Below are 23,781 nucleotides of genomic sequence, written 5' to 3'. Positions count from 1 at the left end.
TACAAATGTTACATAATACAATACTTACAGTAAATAAAACATTTGACATTATAACCTATTCATTTCAAAGTAGAGAATAAGTAACAAAAATGAATGACATCATGAATAAAAGGATAATTAAAAAAGTAAAAGTGATTTGTAAATTAAACAAATGACCAGGTATCATTTATTGGACATTAATTCTTCAGTCAGTTTTACAATTGATGCTTTTCAAACTTGATAGCTTCCTGGGTCTTTCAATGTTGCTGTCTAAGCCACAATTATACAGTACACAATCTATGCACTAGAAAGGTCTCATTCTGAATATTGTGTACAGTACATTTAAAATCCAAGAACAGGAACATCTTTTTACCCAAAGGATTGTGAGGGAATGGAACAAATGACCCAGTTATAGTGTTGAAGCCCCTACCCTAGTTTCTTTCAAGAAATGGCTGATCAATTTCCTACCAAAGAGGCCTAATGAGCTGGACGGCCTCTTGTCATTTGCAGCCTTTATTATGATCTTCATTACACCACCTTTTGAATCTGTTGGTCATGGGAAATTCCTTAACCACAGAATCTGTTGTACAGATTGGTGAAGAGGTAAAAATGAAATAATGAAAGAACTGCATTGCAGATGTGGGACATCGAAAGTACAAAACTACAAACAGGAGGATCAATCTTTTTGTTTAGTATACCAGATATACTTTAGAAATTGGCAGCAATTTCAATTATGAACACATTTTTATAATGTAATCCTATCTAATTGCTGTTATTTTGCTGTATATTGAAGGCATCATCCAAATTGGTGTTTATTAAAGGCACTGAAGAGATTTAATAACAGGCAGTGTAGTTATGCACACTTAAAGCAAATCATGTCTGAATCTTTTTAGAAATGTTTTTATTCAACACAAAACATTGTATCTCTTTTATCAAGCTTAACTTTTCAGAAAAGCAAAATTAAGAAATAAATCTGGTTAAATTAAATACACAACAACTTCAAGCATACTTAAAATTACTTTAAGAAAGAGAAAACTAATTCCTGATTCACCTCTACTTAAAGCTGCATCTATACATATACAGAGTAAAAAAAATACATAAACGCTTACATATTTATTCAAATATACAAAGTCTACTTAAAAAATGGTAAATCCTTTGCAAATAGTAAATATCTGGAGCTATCTGATTTGTTTTATATATACAAGGCTGACTTTACAAACTGATTAGCACTAATGAGAAACTTAAATTCAGGATGTGTACTAAAAAGGGACAGTGAAGTTACAGCAAAGTTTCACTGCAAATGTCACTCAGATAAACCCACAATAGTATGTTAGTACTACACAGCATGGCTTGTTAAAACCAGGACATTGTGAAATGAAAGGCTGCGTATTATTGTAACTTCTGATTAGAGCCCTAATTAAGTTTTTACTGACTACCAAATCGGAACATTAGCTAGGCAGTAGCACTGAATACAAAAGAGAAAATGACAAGTCAATATATCAGCATCAGAAACATATGAGGGAGGCTGGAGTCTTTAGTGCACAGCTCCTCCATCCTGAGCTAAAGGTGCTCAGAAATAACATATTAGGCTTGGTGGCTAACACAGGGTTATGAAGAATTTAATCTTCAAAATAAAGTGAGTGCATATGTTAAAAAGCTTTTAAACAATGTTTTGGATTTAAAATATTTAACTCTCATCAACATTAAAAAATGGCATTGGATATAGCAGTGCTTAAAAATGGACAGAAGGCTTTGTCAGTAGGTTTAGGTGAATCTTTTCCACAATCCTGGTAAGGTAGTCGTTTTCAGGTTGAACTGCACATAGTACCTCTTCGATCTGTTCCCACCTAAGAAATAAACAGGTTTCAGATTCTAATTAGTTAATGTGAAACAACCATAAAATATTAACCTTACTGTTTTCTTATATGATACTATATGAAGGTAAACAGTGTATTCAACAGTGTATTATAGATGCCACATAAAAGAAATTGGGTTTTGTATCACTGCTGATGTGATGATATAAATACTGTGATATATTGTGAATACTACTTTGTTAAAAAGTAGGTTTGTACAATCCAAGAGACATGAAAAAGTGTAAAAATAATTTTAATGGAAAATTGTGGAGTTCAGGTTTAAAAGGGGAATGGCTAAATTGGTTCCAAGGGAAACAGAAAAATGATGGCTTATTTTTGATGATACCATTACTTTTTTGGAAATCGAGGCAATGATTAGAGACATGTATTTGGAGTCATCACATTTTTCAAAGAAAATTTGGAATGCAAAACACTAAAAGGAGGGGGTTTGGGTGCAAAAGGAATGATGTAAAAGCCAAACTGTTTAGGAATCAGTTTAAACTTGCACCCCAACACAATTTTTACTGACTTACCTTAAATTTCCAATGTAATTTTTGAAGTCCAACAGCACTAGACGGGAAAATGGGTAAGCTGGAGTAAGAGCTAATGTAATTTCAAACTTTGCAAATCCTTTAACACTGGAGAACAAAATCTTGACACTGAAATTACAAAAAGGGAAACAAGATGAATTGTTTAAGGTTGATATATAAAATTTATTTTCCATGATATTCGATTTAGGTAGCAAATGTCAAAGAAAAAAACCCATAAATAACTTTTAAAATGCATATTTTAAAAATAAGTAGTTGCAACCATATATATTTTTTGTTTAGAGGCACAGGTCAAAATCAAAACCAGCCAGTTATCTTTAGAATTAGATGGTTCTAGACCACCTTTATGTATAGTAACCAAAGACATAAAAACTCACTGTGTGTCTAAAAGTGTCATTTCCAATATATCAAATTTGAGCGGCCCCCATTTTTTCAGGTATCGGAGCTCTTGTCCAAGAAGACGTAGATGACTAACCACAATAGAGAAGTCATGAAGGAGCTGTCAAAAAAATAAGTAGCATTTTAAAAACTACTAACAGAAATATTTGGCTTATTACTCCTTATTTACAGGACATTTTTGTCAGCAACTTGAATTAAAGATTTCAGTAACATATTTCTATTCAGATGCCATACTATGAAAACAATGATTGAGACATTTAAATGTTTCATACAAAAGTTCTGTATTTAGTCAAATATCTCCAACATTTAGCAGAAAAGCTGTCAAAATATAATATCAACAACAATTCAACAGTTTAGTACATACCTTAGGAATATCATACTGCGTTGAGTATTTCTTGCACCAACTTTCCTTACTGTTTATGAACTGGTTTATCAGACTGTGGATTACAAGAGAGGAAGGATGTGCTCTTTCATCTGTGGAAATCAGAAAAATTTTTTGCATCAACATCAATAACCATTAATGAAAACTGAGTCGGTCTTGGAAATTCATTTTATTTATTCTGTATTACAAAAACATCATGCTAATGTAACAGGTTTAAAATGTATTTACTGAAAGACTTAGGCAGCCTGTGTGAGCAGAAACAAAAGATTCAAAGGTATAGTTATACTTACCATCCAATAGTGTGTAAAAGTTTATAGCCAGAATATTTAGCACAGCCTTTTCACTTGAATGAGTTTCATCTGGGAAAGAAAAATAAAACTACATCATTGAACCTGTTTGTATCTCACGTAACCTAAGGTTAATATTTTATACATACGCTTTTGCTACTCACCACGTGGTGCTTCAAATACCAGTTCGAGTTCAAGAGATCCATTCAAAAAGGTGAAGACTGCCCGGCCATCTAGCCACTGAGTAAGTGTCCATTCTGATAATCTAGAAATAAAAATATAAAGAGAGAAATATGGTTCAATGTTTCATTACATTAATTTCCTGATTTAAGAAAGAAAAACTTTTACAAAAAAAATACTTTTTATTATTAAAATAAAATTTCCACACCTGTTGAGGTCTTGAATGTAGAGTTCCAACTCTTGTGTTTTCACCTGCAGTTTGCAAACTTCAGTTTCAAGCTGTTTATTTTCCGTCACCAATTTGAACAATTTCCTGAACAAAAGTTTTTTTTTTTAAATTAGTAATATCTTTATCAACAACAACAAAAACAATAATAAATATTGACACTTACCTCTGTGCCTAGGAGCACATAGTTACAAATGCAAAAAGCACACAAAATCTAGTAATCTAAGTAAATTTAATTTACAGTATAAAGTGGTTACTAATGTCACTTTTTGACATAATTATGTCACCAACAGCAAATGCATTTAAACCAGTGCTTGGGGGAAAACCTCTGAGAAATCTATTTAATGCAACTTTCACATTGCTCCCATTGTAACAGAATACATGAAAAGTAAATATTTATTGTAATTTTAAATTAAGTTTAACGTAGACAAAAAGGTTCTTCATATTTTATCAGACATTTAAACAGATTACCTTTCACAATCCGCACCCTCTGCATTGAGGTTTTCAAGCTCTATAATTGACCAAAGAAAAATGAAAAAATGAAAACTGAATAAGCACATTTGAATTATATAATTAAAATAAGAAAGGCTATTTTAAACTATCTTTGAATGAAACATTAACATGGACATCAATTATTATTGCTAATATTAGTATTAAGTATTACCTCCTGTAGAACGTGAACTCAAACATGTGGCAAGGTTGGGCATAGTATTTGTGCTATCATTAAGCCTTCTACACAACTAAAAGGGAAAAAGCCTCAATCTGCATCTTCATTTTATTATATCAATACATTTGCAGCAGTAAAAAATACCTACAGTCTAATTTCCCCAATAATCACAAAAAAAATAGGAAAGTAATTCCAAATTGTGCATGTTGTGATTTCCAACAGAAAGTGGACATTAACAATGCAAACAAAGCACTTAAAAGGTTACTATAAATTGGGAATTCATCTAAATGTACTGGAAGTAAGTGGGTTCAAACTAAGTAATTTACCTTCTTGCCTAGTCTTCAAGGTAAGCTCCAATTCCGGGTTCACATTTTCTTCTTCCATTTCAGAACAATCCAAGCCTGCAAGCTCTACAAAATAATACCAGTAAATATAGTTACACACATAAACGTTAATATATAATAAATGATAGATATCAACTATATTACACAATATATCTACTCAGCAACAGAACAAAGTGGACAAATCTTTTAACTAAATCTCCTAAAATCATCAACATAGCACGAGGTGTCAGTGTATAGTTTAAAATTAAAGGAAATGCAGATAACTAAGTAATTTTTGCTGAACAAAACATTTGTACATACCTGCTTCTAGATTATGGAAACATTCATTTAAGTTTTGCAGCAACCCTTCAGTCAAATTGATCTTTTCCTTTAAATCCTGTTGTGCAGTCTGTCGAAAGAAATTATTTCTGGATATGTACAGTAATGATAATCTTAGCACTGTTCAATAAATTTCAGAGATATAATTCTGTATTTCAGTATGGAAAATAAGGAATGCATGTTAGGCACATTCTGCACATGTGCTGCTCAGTACTTTCTCCACCTCTAAATCAGATACAACAAGCCAACAAAAGGAAAGGAGGACAGGATTAATGGGATTTAACAGGATTCTTTTCTAAATTAGAAACCACAATTTTAACTTGCTCAGCCACAATTGATTTTACATGTGTACATTTTTTTTTAATTAACAGACAAAACAGCCCTAAATCCACACTACTCTAGCTTGGGAAGTCCCAGTGGCAGTTACTTTCGTGTTTAAGATTTTCTACTTGGTGTATATCATTGCACGTGTATTGAACTTTACTCTTGGACAATCTATAAAACACTATATCTCAAAAATACCCTACGATAAACATCCATAAGATCCCAAACACAATGTGTGAAGGTTCACTTGCTCTCTCACCTGTGCACACTGCACCAACTTGGAATACGAGTCAATTTTTATTTCATGGAAATAAGCTTTAACGTTCTTCCTGAATTGTACTTTTTTCTCATTCAGCTTGAATGCAAGACTTCTCAACTGAAGGGAATAAAAAATAAGTTAATAGTGATACAGCACTTGTAAAAGCAAGATCTGAAAAAAGCAATTAATACATAAGAGATTCATACCACAATAGATTTTTAGGGCTATACAAAAAATATTTAATAGTTGGTAAAACATAATTGACAAATGTTGAATAATTATTTTTTTCCTACTTTTGATATATGTATAAAAAATATGATAGCAGAAAAGTAGATAAACATCTCAAATAATTCCTTCTGTTTCTCACTCAGCCAATTATACATTTAAAGAGATGTAAATGTATTTAAAGAGAGTAACAGACCTGTTCTTTTGAATAAGATTTCACTGTTAACCACAGAGATTCATTCATGCTCTTCAAAGTTTTTTCTTGGTCACAGATTCTGGTCTTTAATCTTGAAGAAAAAAAAGGTAAATTTTATTTAAATATGAAATCCAGACTTAAATCAAAAATGACTTAATCCGGTTCTCTTTTCCCAATGTCTATATACAGGAGCAAACATTACAGAACAGAATGTTTTCTTGGTTGAGATCTTATTCCTTCATTCATTCAGTCATTTGTAAACACGTCACAATAATTTTGTGTACAATTAAATAATAAATTTTTAAAAGTTTCTGACATTGTTAATTTTGTGAGAAGTTTTCAATTTTGCCAAACAATTTTCTACTGATGCTACACAATGAAAATCTCTTAAGTTTTTAAATGCAAGATTATACAATGAAAGCATGAACAAAGTAAATACATGTATTACAATGCTGACATCCGTTTGCTGATACATGAAAATATGAATGAATACATTTTACTAAAGCAGTAAAGAATGAGAGGTCACACAGTATATGTCAAATAAACATACTTGTCCACAGTCTCTGTCAATGCTTGACAGTCCTCTTCGTAAACCTGTTGTTGAGGTCTATAAATATACTTTTCTTTGAGCAAGACCTCTGTCTTAGGAGCTGAATCTGATGCTACCTGCAATTCAGATGAGTAAAATGATAAGATCACTTTATTGGCCATATACAATTTCTTGTATTAGGAATTTGTCTTTTCGCATACCCCAACTTGCTCTCCATGAGAGACACAGACAGGGAGAGAAACTTGGGGTCTGAGCGCAGGGTCAGCCATTTGTACGGCGCCCCTGAAGCAGTTGGGGTTAAGGGCCTTGCTCAGGGGCCCAACGGAGTAGGATTCCTCTGCCGGTCGCGGTATACGAACCGGCAACCTTCCAGCCACAGGCGCAGATCCTTAGCCACAGAGCCACTGCCCGACCAAGAATGTCATTTAAAAATATAAAACCTGTTGCTTTGTACAATTTTAAATAACATTGTTCTGAGAAGGCTAACATAATAATTCAAGTTACATTATACAGAATCTATACAATCTTTGAATCTAGAGTGGATAACCTTTTTGGAATAAGGACCCCCAAAGCAGTAATGCTTTGCCAATGCTTTGCATGGATGCAAGAAGAATTATAATATTTTTCAGAATCCTGAAGGACTAAACAAGCTTTTAATGAAACTACAAAACAAAAGATCCAGGCTTGTTTCAATTCGTACATTGTGAGGAAGTGTGCTCTGCCTAGGTCTCTGGATATGCATATAGACATCAAGGAGCTGGAGAAATTCTTTGGCTGTAATGCTACCATCTTGAAGTTTCTAAAATAAAAAAGTAAAAGTTAAATGATTATTCACATTTTTCCCCTCACAGGAAAAATAAAACTTTTGGTTATTCATTAATACATTCTACCTGCTTAAGATACATAAATATTTCTAAGAGTTAAAGAAAGTAGCTATTTAAACATTTCATTACTTTATTAAACTTATACTGAATATATTATACAGTTTAGTACCTTCTAATTTATAGTTGTATAAAACTTTTATTATACAAAAAACAAAATATAATGTATCTATACAATAAAAATTACCTCTTGTAAATCCTCTATCTCCTCCAAAAATTGGGATTCGAATCTACTGCATCTCTGAGCTGTGAATCATTCAGGAAAAAAAACATTAAATAATGTATTGGCTCTTACAGTTCCTGAGCACTACGTCTACTTTCTTTCTATTGCCTATTCGTCTCAATTTATCATTGACAAAATTCTTAGAATCACTTGAAATCTAGTACATTTTAATTAGATCATTTTGTAAAGACTTTATCATTTATATTTCTACGATGTTAGATATAGCATTTTTGACACTAAGGACACAGGGCTTCCGTTTAAATACAAATTCAGTAGAAATTGTTTAATATTTTTTCTGTTTTCCTTAAATCCAACATTACAGCCTTTCCATGTTCACTAACTTAGAGTAAAACATTATAACAAAAAATGTTGCTTACCACTTGAGTCAAATGTTGCTTCAGCTTTTAGGTTCATGCTGTTGCTGCTACCAGAAGTGGTGTCAAAGGTCTTGGTCATTGTCCCACTTGGCAGGATTTCTGCTGTAATGCCCAAAGCACTACTGCTCCACTGGACACGACACACTCTGGCTTCCTAAGTAAGAAAATAAAAATCTGTAGTGACAAGAAAACAAGAACTCTACCTGGTAGAGATGTAAATTTCAGGATCAATTAAATAACCTACCTTCCAGCATATAATAAATTCTAAATAAAAAGCAAACCTATACAGTCAAACAAACAAAAAATCGATTTATTGCATCTTCAAAGCACATTCTGAAGCATTATAAAAAAACATAACACACCTTTTCTTGATTTGCAGAAGGAACATCGGGGCTTCTCTTGATCTTTCTGTCATGCACCATGATGTCTTCATGTCCATCTTCCTGGAGAGGTCTTTTCTGCCTTGGTGTTTGGTTGAGTACTGGTTTATCAAAGCCTGAGTCATTTACACCAACATCAGTCTCAACAGTTTCAACAGGGTTTTCCTTATCGCAGTTTTCTGCAGGGAACTCGCAGTTCATATTTTCAGCCGAGTCCTCCTCATCAGTGTAGTAAGGAAGAATTTCTTCATCAATATTTTGGACAGGGTCATTGTTTCCTTGTTGAATTGCAGTGTCCGACGTTACAGCATTAATCAGTACTTTCCCAAAATGACTGCTCTGTGCACAATTCAGTGTCTTACTATTAAGAATTTTCTTTTTTTGTGGGAGCTTTGGTAGAAATCCACCAAAAGACATTGATGTTTTCTGAGGCTTGTCATAACAGAAGTTAACAGGTGTGGTCATATTCCTGGTTAGATCCACATGACTACTGTTGTCGTTGCATTGAAGATTTTTTGGCTCTTCAGATACTGCAAAATGTACCTCTCCATAATCAGCTGCATTAGGATTGTTACATTCATTTCTGGGAAAGGAATCTTTATCACATTTGTCTTCAGTTTCGGTTTCTGAGAGCTTAATCAATTTAGGTAAAGGTGCTGTGTGGCAAGTCATCCCAGTTTCTGATTTGTTGATCATATTTTTAATGTTTTTAAGTTTTGACTGGAGATCCACAAGACTTCTCCTTCTTCTGTTGGCCATTTTGACAGCTTCATTAATAGCCCCTGAATTCTGTAGAGATAGTTCACCACTTTCTTCCACTGTTCTATTAATTTCACAAGTTAATTCAGTTAAATCAGCCTTTTTCATTTGCTCTCTTGATTCTAAGTTAAGGTCAGAAACTATGAAAGGAACACTCTCTCTTTTAACTTCTTGATTATTTAATCCAAAACAGTTACTCTTGTCTTCAGATCCTCTTTCTTCATCTAATTTATTTACATTTTGAGGTTCAAAACAAAAACGTGAATCAGAGAGTGTTTTCTCTGTTGCAAGACCATCTACCAATACACTCATACCTAAAGCAGGTTTATCAGAGGATGAAAAAATATCTGGTTTGATAGTTCTAGACATACACTGTACTGACATTTCCTGGGATTCTACATCTCTTTCACTGCCTTGCACAGGACTCCTTCCTTTAATAGCCACTTCTTGGCCTTTAGTTTTTTCCATATTTTCACCTTTTGAGAAAGTAATTGTTTTAATAGGAACTGACTCATCTGAAGCACTTTTACTTTTGATTAATGGGTTAACTATCTCACTGTTTTGGTGGCCAATGGTAACAGTCTGGTTTCCAATTATTTGTTTATCATCTTGAAATTGTAAACGGGGTACTTGCTCAAAAGGCCGCCTGCTCTCAATGGCCACTGTGTGACTTCTAGCCATATCCATATCATCACATTGTTTTGAAAACTCAATATTTTTTTCAGATATCGATAAAGCAGCCACATATTGCTTAGATTTCGTACTGTTACCTGCTGCTGGATTAGTGCTGCAATCAATAAAAACTGTCTGGCTCCTTGTTATATCCATATTTTGTTGATCCAAAACTGAACAGTCTACTCGCAGAATGGAGTTATTCAATTCACCGGTTGTTTTCTCTCTTTGTGTTAAAAGATTACTGCTTCCGACAGCAAGTGTGTGACTTTTTGTTGTGTCCATTTCATCTTGATCATCTGTCAACAGAGTAGTTTTGTCCACAGGGGCGGACAAACGAGGCACACTTTGTTTAAATCTCTTATTTCCCTGTGCATTCGGATGGTTAATTTCAATGCTGCTTTTCACATCATTAGCAATAGTTTGGTTCTTTGTCTTTTCTGTATCACTTTTGAGTAAATATTGCATATTTGCATTATTTTGAAAAAAAGTACTTTCAATAACCACTGTGTTGCTTTTAGTCATGTCCATTTCATTCCGATCCTCTGAAAACACAACAGTTTTATCAGTAGGAAGTGAAGAAAAGGTCACACTTTTTCTAGGTCTTTGTCGAATTCCAATGAATGAATCAGCTTCAACAGGCCTGCAGTCAACAGCACTAGTTTGGCTTCTTGTAATTTTTATGGCAGCCGACATCTCAGAATTAAGCTGGACACTATTTGGAACAGACTGCATGCAATCTTCACCCACCTCTTTTACTTTTCTCTTATCTATGACCACTGTGTGGCTTTTGGTCATGTCCATATTGTCACAGTCTCCTGAAAAAACAACTGTTCTATCAGCAGAAACAGACAAGAACATTCCAGATTCATCTCTGCCTATTTTGTCATTTGTTGGTAAAATGTTTGAGCTGTCAATATCCACTGTGTGGCTCTTAGTTATCTCCATTTCAGCAAAGTCCTCTGAAAAAACTAGTGTTCTATCAGAAGGAGCCAATAAAGAAGTTGTATTACGTTTTGGTTTAGCTTGGATCCCCATAAATGGATCAGCTGCTTCAATATTCTTATAGTCAATTGCAACAGTTTGACTTCGTGTCATTTCCATATCATCATTCTCTCCTGAAAACACGACTGTTCTATCAGCAGGAACAGACAAACCCAAGACACTTCTAGATCTGATGTTAGATTTTGGGGCAAAACTGTCTGCTGCAGTGGTTTTAAAATCAATCTTAACAGTCTGGCTCTTTGTAAGTTCCATGTCATCGGGTTCAGAGGTGGAAAAGTGGGAATGCGGTAGGATGCTTTCAGACAAGAACATTCCAGATTTCTCTCTCGCTCTTTTTTCACTTTCTGGTAAGAGGTTTGAGCTATTGATAGCCACTGTGTGGCTCTTAGTTATCTCCATTTCAGCTAAGTCCTCTGAAAAAAGTACTGTTCTATCAGAAGGCGCCAATAAAGACGTCGCATTACATTTTGGTTTAGCTGGGATCCCCATAAATGGATCAGCTGCTTCAATATTCTTCCAGTCAATTGCAACAGTTTGACTTCTTGTCATTTCCATATCATCTGACTCCTCATTCTGTTCAAAATGGCTGCTGGTTTCAATAGCCATAGTATGGCTTTTAGTCATGTCCATATCATCGCACCCTCCTGAAAACATAACTGTTATATCAGCAGGAACAGGGAAACCCAAGACACTTCTTCCAGATCTGATATTACATTTCGGGACAAAACTGTCTGCTGCAGTGGTTTTGAAGTCAATCTTAGCAGTCTGGCTCTTTGTAAGTTCCATATCTTCTGCTTCAGAGGTGGACAAATGGGAACTTGGTAGAATACTTTCAGACAATAACATTCCTGTTTTGTTTCTGGCTATTGCTTCACTTGCTGCTGGTAAGATGTATGATCTGTCAATAGCTACTGTGTGACTTTTAGTCATATCCATTTCAGCTATGCCCTCTGAAAAAAACACTGTTTTATCAGGGAGAGCAGAAAAAACAGTCATATTAGGTCTCGGTTTAGTATGAATTCCCATGAAACGATCATCTTCAATATTGTTACTGTCAACTGCAGCAGGTTGGGTTTTCATTATTTTCATGTCATTTTGCTCCACGTTTTGTTCATAAAGGCCCCTGTTGTCAATAGATACAGTATGGCTTTTTGTCATGTTCATCTCATCCTGGTCCACCGAAAAAAAAATTGTTTTATCAGAAGAAATAGACAAACCAATCGGATTTTTTTTAGATTTTTCAAACATTCCAAATACCGTTTGGCTCTTTGTTAATTCCATTTCATCAGCATTACTAATTACTGAATGCAAAGTTGATGGAACATTGCTATTTGATGACTGCATTGGGTTATCAATTTCTCTAATAATGCTCTTGCAGTCAATAGCCACAGTGTGGCTTTTAGTCATATCCATATCATACTCTCCTGAACAGACAACTGTTCCATCAGCAGGAACAGACAAACTAAAGATACTTTGTTTAGATCTCCTTATTGCTGAAGTGGAATTTTCTGCCAGAGTGGTTTTAAAGTCACTTTTTACAGTCTGGCCCTTTGCAAGTTCCATGTCTTTTGGCACAGAGGTAAAAGAAGGGGAACATGGTAAACGGCTTTCAGAAAAACACATTTCAGATTTCTCTCTAGCCATTAAGATATTTGTGCTGTCTATAGATACTGTGTGGCTCTGTGTCATCTCCATTTCTGCCAAGTGTTCTGGAAACACCACTGTTCTATCATAGGGAGCTGAAAAAGATGTTGCATTACTTCTTGGTTTAGTTTGCACAGCCATGAGTGGATCGGTTACTTCAATAGTCCTGCAGTCAACTGCAGCCATTTGGCTTCTTGTCATCTCCATGTCAACTAATTTATTATTTTGTTCACGTTTCTGCCTAAAAAGACTTCTGTTGTCAATAGCAACTGTATGGCTTTTAGTCATGTCCATATCATCTTCGTCTACAGAAAAAAGAACTGTTTTATCAGCTGGAACAGAAAAACCAAGTACACTTCTACATCTTTTGTTAATGTCTTTAGCTGGATTGGTAAGTGCTGCATTAGTTTTGTAATCAAGTGAATTCATCTGACTTTTTGTCATGTCCTTATAATCAGGTCTTGAGGACAATCCACAAGAACCTAGAGCATTATGACACAAATCCAATGGTTTCTCACCAGTATTTAAAATGCTCTTAGTGTCAATAGCCACTGTATGGCTCTTAGTCATGTCCATTTCATTAAGCTCCTCTGAAAAAACAACAGTTTCATTGCTACAACCTGCTAAACCAGCTACAAGTTTTCTAGTTTTTGGAGGGATTACTCTGAATGGATCAGAAGCCATAACTTCCTTGTAAGCAATGTCAACAGTCTGGCTTTTTGTCATGTCCATATCATCTGGTTCTGCAGGCTGTATGACACATTTATTCTCATTTATTGTTCTGGTATCTATTGAAATTGTGTGGCTTTTAGTCATGTCCATATTGTCCTCTTTGTCTACTAACATTGTCTTATTGATGAACTGGAGATCAAACCTTTCTGTTAATACAGATGCTTGCTTTTCTTTATCAAAACCAGATCCATGTGATTTGAGTCTGGAAAGAAAATCTTTGGAACATATTTTCTCAGGCCCAGGTGGCACAGAATTCTGTTGAACCAATGGGGTTAAAGAACTTGGATCACTGAAAAAGCGTCTGTTACCACTCTGTCCAACTGATTTTGCAAGGCCATTTTTGAAATCAGATGTCTTCACAGAATTATTACCAAAGATTGTTGAATCTTCACATCTGCTGAAGTAGCTGTATTCCCGTCTTGAGTCAGCATTACCAACGTCCTTGTTTTTGTCCAGTCTAGAAATGAACTCTCCGACATCTAGATTTCCACAGTTAGCAACATCGTTGATGTCATCATCATCCTTACTAATAACAATAGTGTGGCTGTAGGTCATATCCATATTTGCATTGTCTTCTTCAGAAAATACTACCGTTTTATCAGCAACTGTGTCCATAGTTCCATGCTCAAAAAAGGACCTTTCCTGAGATGGAAAAAAGTAAAATTATATAATGTCGATTTCCATTAACATAGTATTAGAATTGATATTCTTTATATAATATAAAGTGGAATTTTTCAACCAAAAAATAAAGTATTTATATAAAGAAATAAGACATTACTGTATTATCTGAAACCCGATCATTCAAAGCCTGCTATAACTAATTTTCTGTCTCCAAGGGGTTTTTGTTGATGTTAACAAATGTTTTCAAATAACCATTTAGGCCATCTATTAAAATGTTTTTGAAATGTTTGATTTGTTTTCTTATTTTTAAATATTAAATTGATAGTTTCTATCTATGTGCGAGATATTTAAAGATTCTGGATAACTTATATGATTAAACTGTTCATGATGTACTGTATGTAAAGCTAATGCTGCAGTTCTGTGGAATAGTGACACTGCTCTCGTGTAACAAGGTAAAATCCCAATATGAAACTAGAAGAATGTCTGTATTGGTCATCCCGCTAATTTCAGGGACAATTAAAGGTACTATATATTACCTGGCTTAATTTATAACAATGAAACAAAATATCTAACCTTATTCTGCTGCTGTGGAACTTGTAGGGGAGCATTGAGCAAAGTTTCCATGCCTGAAAAATTATACATGAAATGATTACTCAATTATCTCCATTAATAGAAACAATTTCTACTCATACCAGCTTTGCAAGAAACAATTACATTATTATAAATTAAAATGTAAAAAAAATATTCATAGTTAAAATTTTCAAAATTCTTACCAAGTAACTGTGGTTTTCCATCTTGATCAGCATTCAACCTGCTAATAAAAGAGTTTAATTGATTATTTTACTAGGTTTTGATAAGGTTATTCAAGAGAAAATCCCTGATTTTAATATACATTGCTTTACTTTAATATAAAAAATACAAGCCAAAACTTTTAGCAAGTATATCAAAACTGCTAGGGGCTTAATATACACTATTTATAATACTTTATAGAATGTTATTTCTGCACCACAGTATGCCTTTTTGCCAATAAATGATTAAAAAAAACAAATGCCATGCAAAGAGCTGGTGTCAGTTTCATGTAGGAAAATAAAATATACTTACTTCTCCTTATCCAAATCTTCCATTTCTAAAAAGGCAAATTTATTTTTTAGATTAATTTAATAAAAAATGTGACTTGTCTTTAATATCAACTAAATGCCATACGACATCTCACTGGTTCATTTTTAAAAGATGTGCATATAATTTTTTTCCCTTTCTCCTGCACTTCAGTGAGTAAGTCGGATGAATTCTGCTTTCTTTGCTTTGATCATTCATAAATGCAACAAATTTGGTCTAACCCAACATTTCTATGTATGGTGCTTACATGAAAAAACACTATATGATCTAGCACTAATACAAGATTGTTAAATTTACTTCACATTAAAAGTGCAACATCATGGATTAGGGGCCTCCAACCCCTTTTCTAAAGTTGACTAGGCCTGCTGGTTTTATAGGTAACCCTTAAATCATAAATTTCTGAAGAAATGGAAGAATTGTAACTCTGATCAATAACAAACGTAAAATTCGTAAAATTTTGCTAATTTGTTAAAGCTATCAGCTCCCCAAGACTGGAATTTCTTTAACCGAGCATATGACTTGCTTAACTGGTCTATAACCACCAAGCATTCCCAAAATTCACAAACAGGCAATTCAGGGTTATCTATAAGACTTTATGTATTGGTGTTTTCTGAATCAGGAACATAGTGACAGAGACGTGCATAAATAATTAAGGGTAAAACAATCACTACAAAAAATAAACATTCACCTAAAAGTCAGACATTTTTTATGTTTTATGTGACATTTTAAGAACTGATATTTAGAAACATTAACATACAAAACAGTATTAAATGCATACAAATTTTGCTGGCTTTTCCACCTGTTTTGCCTTAAGCTATATTCCATTGTTTATTCTGAATGTGGGTAAATTTGTATACTTTTCAAAAACAATATAACATTTGAAAGTTTTAGATCATTAACAATTTTTGAATATCTCAATATTAATACATTTCCAGTTTATTACTTAAACTAGTCAAAATGATTGAAATATTCCAGTATGACTACATGCAAAATTGGACAAATAGTGGAGAAATAAAATTATTACCTGAAAAGAAATGGGAATATTACTAAATCAGTATTAAATATTAAATGAAAACAAACACCTACCCGTTCCATCCAGGTCTCCCAAAAGTTTTGTCACAGGTGAATCATTTTTAAAATCCCTAAGAGGACAGAATAAAATAAAAATACAGATCATAATATTCAGCTTATAAAATGTCAATTACAGTCATTTATGGATTCATTTTTTAATGTTATCTACCTTTAGGAAACTGCTTACATTGGGTAAATACACATGTAGCTTAATACATACGCAATTAAGCATAATTATTAAATTAACTAAAATATTAGAAAAAAAACATTTTAAAAAGATTAACAGGAGTATTTCTGTCCAAATATGTTCTTCACAGCAAGGAACCAAATGATATCCCAAGCAGGAAAAGATAATGATTAATGAGAATAGACATAACTTGTCTTATCAACTCAGCTTTTATATAACAAAAACTGCAATCGAATGCAACTTTACATTTGCGAAGAAAACTGAAAATATGTTAATCTTACTTTATATTATTGGTTTGGGCAAAACTGACTCTTCGAGAACTTCGTCTTTTCTTTTCAAATGGTTTGTTTGTGCAGTCCTAACAGGGAAAAAAATTAAATCATGGTGATCTCAAATTGCAAACTTTACTAAAGGAAAAGCTTAAGCCCCACTTCACCTTTCATCAATCGTTGTTACAGAATTAACATTGACACCGATCTCAGATTAGCAGGAAGAGAAAACTACTTTTATTAGACCACACTATTCAACTGTTGCAATGCTTTTCATAGCAGAGCACACTAAAAATACTTTTAACAGCTCCTAAACTAGATGACTTTTTAAAATTAAAATACCCAATCACGTATCATTGAAATTACCTGACATCCATCTTCTCCCCCAATACTTTTAAGTGGGGTGCGAGGTGCTTTTAAAATCTAAAAAAAAAGCAGACTTCTTAGTTTACATACACATGTACTTTAACAAATGTAAGAACAAATGCACATTCTGTTCAGAAAGTGTACAAATTACTCATTGTATACAAAAATGAAAGGTCTAGCTGAACAGCTGTGTTTGATAAAGAGTCAAAAACACTTAAAATGTAAGATAAGATTTTATTGTCCCCTGAGGGAAATGTTTTAGGGACACCCGGCACTTCTGTACATTTAAATAGAATGCAAAAGAAAAAAAAGAAGAAAAACATGGCGGTATGGAGTATGGAGGTAATGGGACTTAGTACAAAGGAGAAAACTATATGGTTTGTATCAGACTATTCTGATAATAGTAAAAAAGACTAGTTTAGAAAGAGGCCTAAGGTAAATAATATAATATCATAAATGTGGACAAGATATAACTAGACAGATATATGATGATGGTTCTAATACAATCAGCAGTTATTTAAGATGGCATAGCCTTGCCTGGGTTATCTTTAATGGTTTTGAACAACCAATTTAAATTCGTGAATGAAAAATGTACTGTGTTATCACTGCTTTAATAGTACAAGAGGTAGAGCCGTTAACATTAAAAGCATAGTGTCTGGTGTTAGCACCAAGGCTACAGTTGGCACTCTGAAAGATCTAGATTTATCAATTATTGTGGGGATTTGACAGAATATGCACATTTTCATTGCTAAAAAGCACCTCTGTTATGAAAGCTGGAACATAGAGAATTTTTTAAAGGCTCATACCGATGAAATCCTTCGCATATTATTGGTTTTAGTCGGTTCAGACCTGTAAAATTGGATAATTTTAATTAATCTAACACGCCTTGCAAAAAGTCAAACATTTACAGTTCTAGCAGTTAAAATACACAGTTGTGGTGCTACAATGAAAAGTAAATATGCATTTCCATATTTTCAGTATAATATACTATGATTAAAAGAATCACTTAACTGAAAATTCCAAGTTAGAAATCAGAATAAAGAAAAGATTCTAAGAATCCTAAAATGGAGAAGTTTTCTGGCCTTCAGTTTGTTGGCAGGTGTTCACTCAAAATGAAAATTTTCTGAATGTTGAATCCGTATGTAAACCTAGCCCATTGTATTCACCTTCCAAACAACACCAGAATCTTATTCACCCCAATTTGTCACTGCTACTGTAAATAAATACATTTTAACATCATTCTGAACTAGAAGTTCAAATAAAGACACGTTTACAACTATGATTAAACACACAACTTACTGATCACTTGGGATTGCTACAAAAGGCTCCATCTTCATCCAAACAATCTTATTCTGGAAAGAAAGATAAATTAATTTATCTTGGTATATTTATTATTAATCCCATTTTGTTTTAAATCAGAATATTGTCAATAAATTAAAATGTAATGCCTGCTAAACAGTCTTTTCGACTACACTCTGTCTACAGGTTTCTCCACCAAAAAGGCGTTTCATGTGAAACTAAATTGATACACAGTTTAAGAGAAAGAACATCAGGACATAAATGCTGCGGGGTTTCATTTTCCGAGATTGTTTCGTAACACTAGTAAATCTGTCCACTAGTCCATCCACATTAGGTGTATATCGAATGAAACATATACATATTTCAACAGTTAATTATCGATAAAATCATCACGTTTCCAGACCATCTGGTTGAATTCGTGCACTACAAGGCACTGCTTTCGCCGTGCGAACATAACTCTAGTCTTATCAATGTCAAACGTTTGGTAATAGACATTAAACCAATGAACAAATCCATATGAATAAACGTAAAATCAGAAACACATTACTGTAAATGACTTGCTAGGATGCACATGAAGAAATGCACGTAAAGATCTTATATAGTATTGTAGAATGCAGTCATTAAACTGATGTAGCTAACATTTCTGAATTTCACAGATGCTCTGAGCCAGTGTGAGCAGGTTGGTTAAGCACAGAAAGCAACATCACCACACACGTCCACATCGTTAAACGGCATTTATATTCTTTGTTTGAAATGAAATATCATACATGTTCAAGACCAGAAACACGCTAGGGTTTCACAACAACGTTTCCCCTATCATCACAGCCATTGTATGCAGAAGTGAGCTCCGCACCAAACAAGGTAACTACTGTAGTTAGAGCATACCGCCCTATTGATTAAAATGATTCTTTTGAATCAAACTAAACCTAAAGACTGCTTTTAAAAAGTGACACACATGTTAACACATACCTTTAATTATATCGCCGTCTTAATCTTCATTTATATTTATCCAAAATCATTTCCGCCACCCTTTGCAAATGTTTAATTTTTTCAAATTTAACCGCTCTACTAACAAGCATGCGCACTAACTTTCCGAAACCCTGAGTTCCTATACCAGGGGCGTTAAAAGGAAGTGACGTATTTTATTTTAAAATTTCAGAGCGGGTTTTGCTGTATTTTTGCAAAGTGGCAACAAACAAGCTTGGTAAGTACTCTTGACTCGTGTTCATAATACAGATCGTGTTGTATTAAGTTTACTTATTTTGATTAATCTAGTTCTCAATATGTTAGTTGCCAATTTAGGGAAATATAACTATTAACTACTTAAACTATAACTAATTCTTGAGCTTTTTAATGGCTGTAATTAAAATATTAGTGTAAAGTATACCTCATGAAGTTCTTAAAATAAGTATAAAGTATAAGTATAAGTATAAAGTTCTTATTAACTTAATCGATTTGCGGATGATTGTGTGACTAAAGTATTTATAGTGCCATGCTTTAACGTGTTTTTTACTTTTAGTTCTATAGCCGCAATCTTTTTCAGACATACTGCCGGAGAGCCTTGAAATACAGCATATTTTAAGATTAACAATGAACTCATTGATTTCTAAATACTAACAATTTAATCGTGATCAGTCGTTGTTCGTATGCTAAACTAAAATACATGTTAGGGAACCGTAAAGTTCAAGGCCCTTTTTAAATCTGACCTATCAAATAGGTGCTGTGTAGTGAAAGGTGATCCTTTTTTTTCAGATACTTAAATCATGGGGGAGAGAGAGAATTCCAGAATTCCTCTTTATCAAGAAAAAAAGCAATACGAAGCAACAAAATGTAGGTTTTATGAGACCCCGAAATGTTTTATTTCTGTGATGTAATTCTGTAATCCAAAACTGTAACATTGTAACAGAAATTTATTATTTTATATATAGCAAATGATCGCCCTGCTGAAAGTATGAAAAAAGCGGTGGCTCCCAAATTTGAAGTACCTACCAGTTTCAACTTTGCTGTAAAGTCTGAAAAGGTTGGAGCATTCAAACCACAAAACCCAACTGTCAGCAAAAGGTGACTTCAGCATTGCTTCTGTTCTGATCATGGAAAATGTTTACTCTCCTCTGCTTAAAGGTTTCTTCATAATGAACAATAACCATCATAGTTAGGAAAGTGTATACTGATATATTATAGATTAGCTTTTGTTAAGATTTTATTTTGAAAGCCTAAAATAGCTGTTTTGAAGGTGAATGCTGACCTTTTGATTTCTTCAATGTTGTTGGCCAGGAAAATTCCTCAAAATGGTGTTTACAAAGGGTAAGAAATGTTTTTTTTATTTATTCTCAAAAATCAATATTGTGTGTAACTATATTAGGAATTTGTTTTTAAAAGTGTCTTTTTGCTTTTTTTAATGACATTGTAATACTGTTTTTTTTCATGAAAGTTAATAGACGAATATTTTAATTTTGTATATCCTCATTTCAGACCAAATACCAGGCTCCGTGTGGAAGCAGAACTGAGAGATAAGAACCAGCTTTTAGAAGCATCCAATCTGGAGCTGTATCGAAATCTTTCAGAGGCAAAGGTAAGTTGGGTCCATGTTCACTTTTACGAAACAATTGGTTTTACTGTGCCACCATTACCCACCATTAAACATCCTTTGAAATGAAGGGGCTTAGGAGATAAGGTATTGGTAATATTTTTGTATCCATTACCCATTATTAAGAATCAGAAGGTATAAGACTTACTCTGTGGTGCAACCTTTAATAAAATATTAAACCTAAATAAGCTGTGCAAACGACTGGCACTGTGGTGCAGCATTGCCCAGGGCTCAGGTCCTGGGTTCAATTCCCAGGGTGCTATCTGTTTGGAGCTCCGGTTTCTTCCCACAGTCCACAGATATACTGGAAGGTTAACTGGCTTCTGGAAAAATTGGACCTGGTGTATCTGTGCTCCATGAAAGACTGGTGTCCTCTACAGGGTGTATCCTGAATTGCGCCCATTGCTTACCTGGATAGGGTCTGGCTTCCCTGCAACCCTGTACTGGATGCAGTGGAAAATAGATGGATGAAACTACGTTTCATGGTTTATTCTAGTTCTTGATGCATGATTTTTTAGTCTGGAGAAATTTTAGAGGTGTTATTCCTTGTTCTACATAAATAGGCTCATATGGCTACACTACCACTCTTTTAATCTACATTGTGCAGCAGTTTCATCCCCTTGATTGTCAATTCAGGCAGGGTATGCGTTTCTATACTGAACAAACCTCACATTTATTTTAAAGGAGAATATTGCAAAGCTGACGCAGAAATACACAGGTCTGGAAGGAGAATCCAGTGAACTTAAAAAGCAGCTGGAGAAGTGCATGCTATTTCTGGAAACTAGCAACATTGATCCAGGTAAAGAAATTATCCATTTTCTGTATTTTGATTTTGTTCCTTTTGTTTTTGATTTGTTCAGTTTCACAATGCATACTGCTTTGTAATATGGATAGTACAGAACTGTAGGCTATCTGGAATGTAAGTAAAATATATTTTATTAATGAAGTAGAAAAATAGTTTTAAAAATGGTCTTTTAAAGCTGCATGAAATGTTTTGCCACATTGATTTAGTCCAGAGCAATAAGAGAATTAAACAAGCTAGTTTTTTAAGGGGTATGACTTTTTTCATCCTAAGTTTCAGGTGAAAAAATCCTTGAAACAGCAAAACAAAATGAAGAGCAAAGAAAGGAAGTGTTGGTGAGTCTGACATTCTAAACTGTAAGGTATCTGTTTTGTAATTCTTAATAGTGCACAGCATTCACTCTCTTAGTACTCCATTCTTGAAATAACCCCATGCTGCAGGAAGGTTGAAATAATATCCCACCCTCATGACAAAAATATATTATTGTGTAGTGATTGAATGTGTAATACCAGAAAACAAAATCTGGGATGCTGTGATTTTCACTGAATCGTTTTGTGCACACATATTAAAATGTTCTTTCTTTACTGACTGGAGAACCCTAACTAATAGGATGGTAAGGACATTTTAAAATCAATCTAATTTGAATGAAATTTATAGAAACAAATGTGATTGTTTAATTTTGAACATTCTTGGACTGAGACAGTTTTCTTTTGTGCCAGAACAGTTTTCTTTTGTTTCTAGAGACCAACCAGTTCAGCCCATACCAGCAGAAAATAATCAGCACAAAAGGACACTTGGCTGAACGACTAAAATTGGTCCTTTCAAATGTTACATTTTAGTTTAGATCAGTATAGTATGAACATGAGGATGAGTCATCTTCACCCAGATTAACACTAATTATAATAAACACTAGTTTTACTTGGCCTTGTCTTTTAAAAAATAAAAACCATTTAAAACATTTCAGCATTATTTTTTTGAACTTCTAAAACTGAGTTTCCATTGACAAATTCCTATGTTTAAAAAGGGCAAGGTGTCTGAACTTCATACAGAAAGAAACAACAATGAACACACTGATAGGTGACAGGCGAATGGCTATTCTTCAGCTGTTTTTAATGCAGTGTTATCAGACTGTTAAAGATTTTAGCTTTTTGCAAACGTTTGCTGCTAGAAAGGAAATAATCAATATTTTCTCTGGTCCAGAGTCTGTCTAGGAATTTGCAAAATGAACTGGAGGTATTTAGTCAGAAAGCTTCTGAGCACAGGCTACAGATGCAGGTAAGGAGTTACTTAATATACAGCAAATAAAGGCTTTTTTATTTCCATTTAAAAGTCTTTGCTCATGACTAGAAAAGCCCACTGTGATACACTTTAACATTAAACATATAAGAAGAATAATAAATTGTTCTCTGAAAAGCCATAGCCTTTCTGGAAAAATCTAGCATGAGCAGGGCATAGAGATTTTATTCCGTGTTTGTGTAGCCTTTCAGAATATTCTTTAAACATTTATAAATATGTACATAAATTACATAAATTTAATTTTTTATTTAATTACAAATATATTGTATGTGTTCCACTCAGAACCATACACCTACTGTAAGTATGCAATGTCCCGTGAGTTCCCGTGTAGGTAATGTACAGTTGTCAGATACTAGAAAAAGAGAATAACACATTTAAGTGGAATTTTATCTAAAAGACTGACTGTTAAGAACCATAATTTTTTCCTGCAATAAAATGAGTTGGGTTGAATCCTTCACTAATTTTCTTTTGTAGGAAATTAAATCCAAAGTGAGGGCTCAGCAAGAAGAAATAGAGAGGCGTCTGAAGGAAAAAGAAAACTTTCAAACAGAACTACAAGAAATGGAGAAAGCTTTAGATGATGCTCAGCAGCTACTTGATGTGTAAATTTGTGTGCCGGCAGAAAAGCCATTCGCTTTGAGATGTAAAAATTAGTATTTTTTTATAAGCTAATAAAATATTAAAACCAAGAAAAACAGACCCTTGAAGAGAATGATTTTAAATAAAATTTGTTTAGGAGCCATCAGATTTTTTCTAT

The 23,781-nt window shown here is 33.7% G+C and overlaps 2 protein-coding genes across 2 annotated transcripts; one reads left to right on the top strand and one right to left on the bottom strand.

Annotated features, from left to right (window-relative positions):
- Positions 1–863: 863 nt before the first annotated feature.
- On the bottom strand, positions 864–19,415 carry knl1 (kinetochore scaffold 1). Its single transcript, XM_015350924.2, has 26 exons — positions 19,309–19,415; positions 18,340–18,392; positions 17,847–17,889; positions 17,041–17,097; positions 16,687–16,763; positions 16,234–16,289; positions 15,133–15,157; positions 14,805–14,845; positions 14,605–14,657; positions 8,581–14,052; positions 8,219–8,372; positions 7,806–7,864; positions 7,438–7,536; positions 6,738–6,853; positions 6,188–6,278; positions 5,767–5,883; positions 5,166–5,253; positions 4,848–4,931; positions 4,326–4,365; positions 3,837–3,941; positions 3,613–3,713; positions 3,452–3,520; positions 3,144–3,253; positions 2,758–2,879; positions 2,366–2,491; positions 864–1,826 (listed from the first exon to the last, which is right to left on the bottom strand). Exons 2-26 carry the CDS (start codon positions 18,375–18,377, stop codon positions 1,712–1,714), a joined length of 7,458 nt encoding a protein of 2,485 aa, XP_015206410.1. The 5' UTR covers positions 18,378–18,392; positions 19,309–19,415; the 3' UTR covers positions 864–1,711.
- A 51-nt stretch (positions 19,416–19,466) lies between these two features.
- On the top strand, positions 19,467–23,719 carry knstrn (kinetochore localized astrin (SPAG5) binding protein). The gene is made up of 9 exons (XM_015350706.2): positions 19,467–19,543; positions 20,092–20,169; positions 20,268–20,400; positions 20,614–20,643; positions 20,812–20,911; positions 21,611–21,725; positions 22,002–22,063; positions 22,929–23,003; positions 23,499–23,719. The coding sequence occupies exons 2-9, from the start codon at positions 20,103–20,105 to the stop codon at positions 23,628–23,630; spliced, it is 714 nt and encodes a 237-aa protein (XP_015206192.2). The 5' UTR covers positions 19,467–19,543; positions 20,092–20,102; the 3' UTR covers positions 23,631–23,719.
- The last annotated feature ends 62 nt before the right edge of the window (positions 23,720–23,781 follow it).

The sequence above is a fragment of the Lepisosteus oculatus genome, chromosome 8 (assembly GCF_040954835.1).
Source record: "Lepisosteus oculatus isolate fLepOcu1 chromosome 8, fLepOcu1.hap2, whole genome shotgun sequence".
NCBI lineage: Eukaryota > Metazoa > Chordata > Actinopteri > Semionotiformes > Lepisosteidae > Lepisosteus > Lepisosteus oculatus.
This window is presented reverse-complemented; position numbering and strand designations above follow the sequence as displayed.

Bases quoted from the DNA above. Each gene is read 5' to 3' on its own strand.
- knl1 (XM_015350924.2), bottom strand. From the start codon at position 18,377: ATGAAGATGGAGCCTTTTGTAGCAATCCCAAGTGATCA. The intron at 7,537-7,805 runs GTAATTTTTATT...TTTTTATTTTAG, and splicing joins AGATAGAGGATTTACAAGAG to AAACTTCAAGATGGTAGCAT. The intron at 4,366-4,847 runs GTAAATTACTTA...GGTCAATTATAG, and splicing joins CTTGAAGACTAGGCAAGAAG to AGCTTGAAAACCTCAATGCA.
- knstrn (XM_015350706.2), top strand. From the start codon at position 20,103: ATGGGGGAGAGAGAGAATTCCAGAATTCCTCTTTATCAAGAAAAAAAG. The intron at 20,170-20,267 runs GTAGGTTTTATG...TTTTATATATAG, and splicing joins GCAATACGAAGCAACAAAAT to CAAATGATCGCCCTGCTGAA. The intron at 20,401-20,613 runs GTGACTTCAGCA...GTTGTTGGCCAG, and splicing joins AACCCAACTGTCAGCAAAAG to GAAAATTCCTCAAAATGGTG.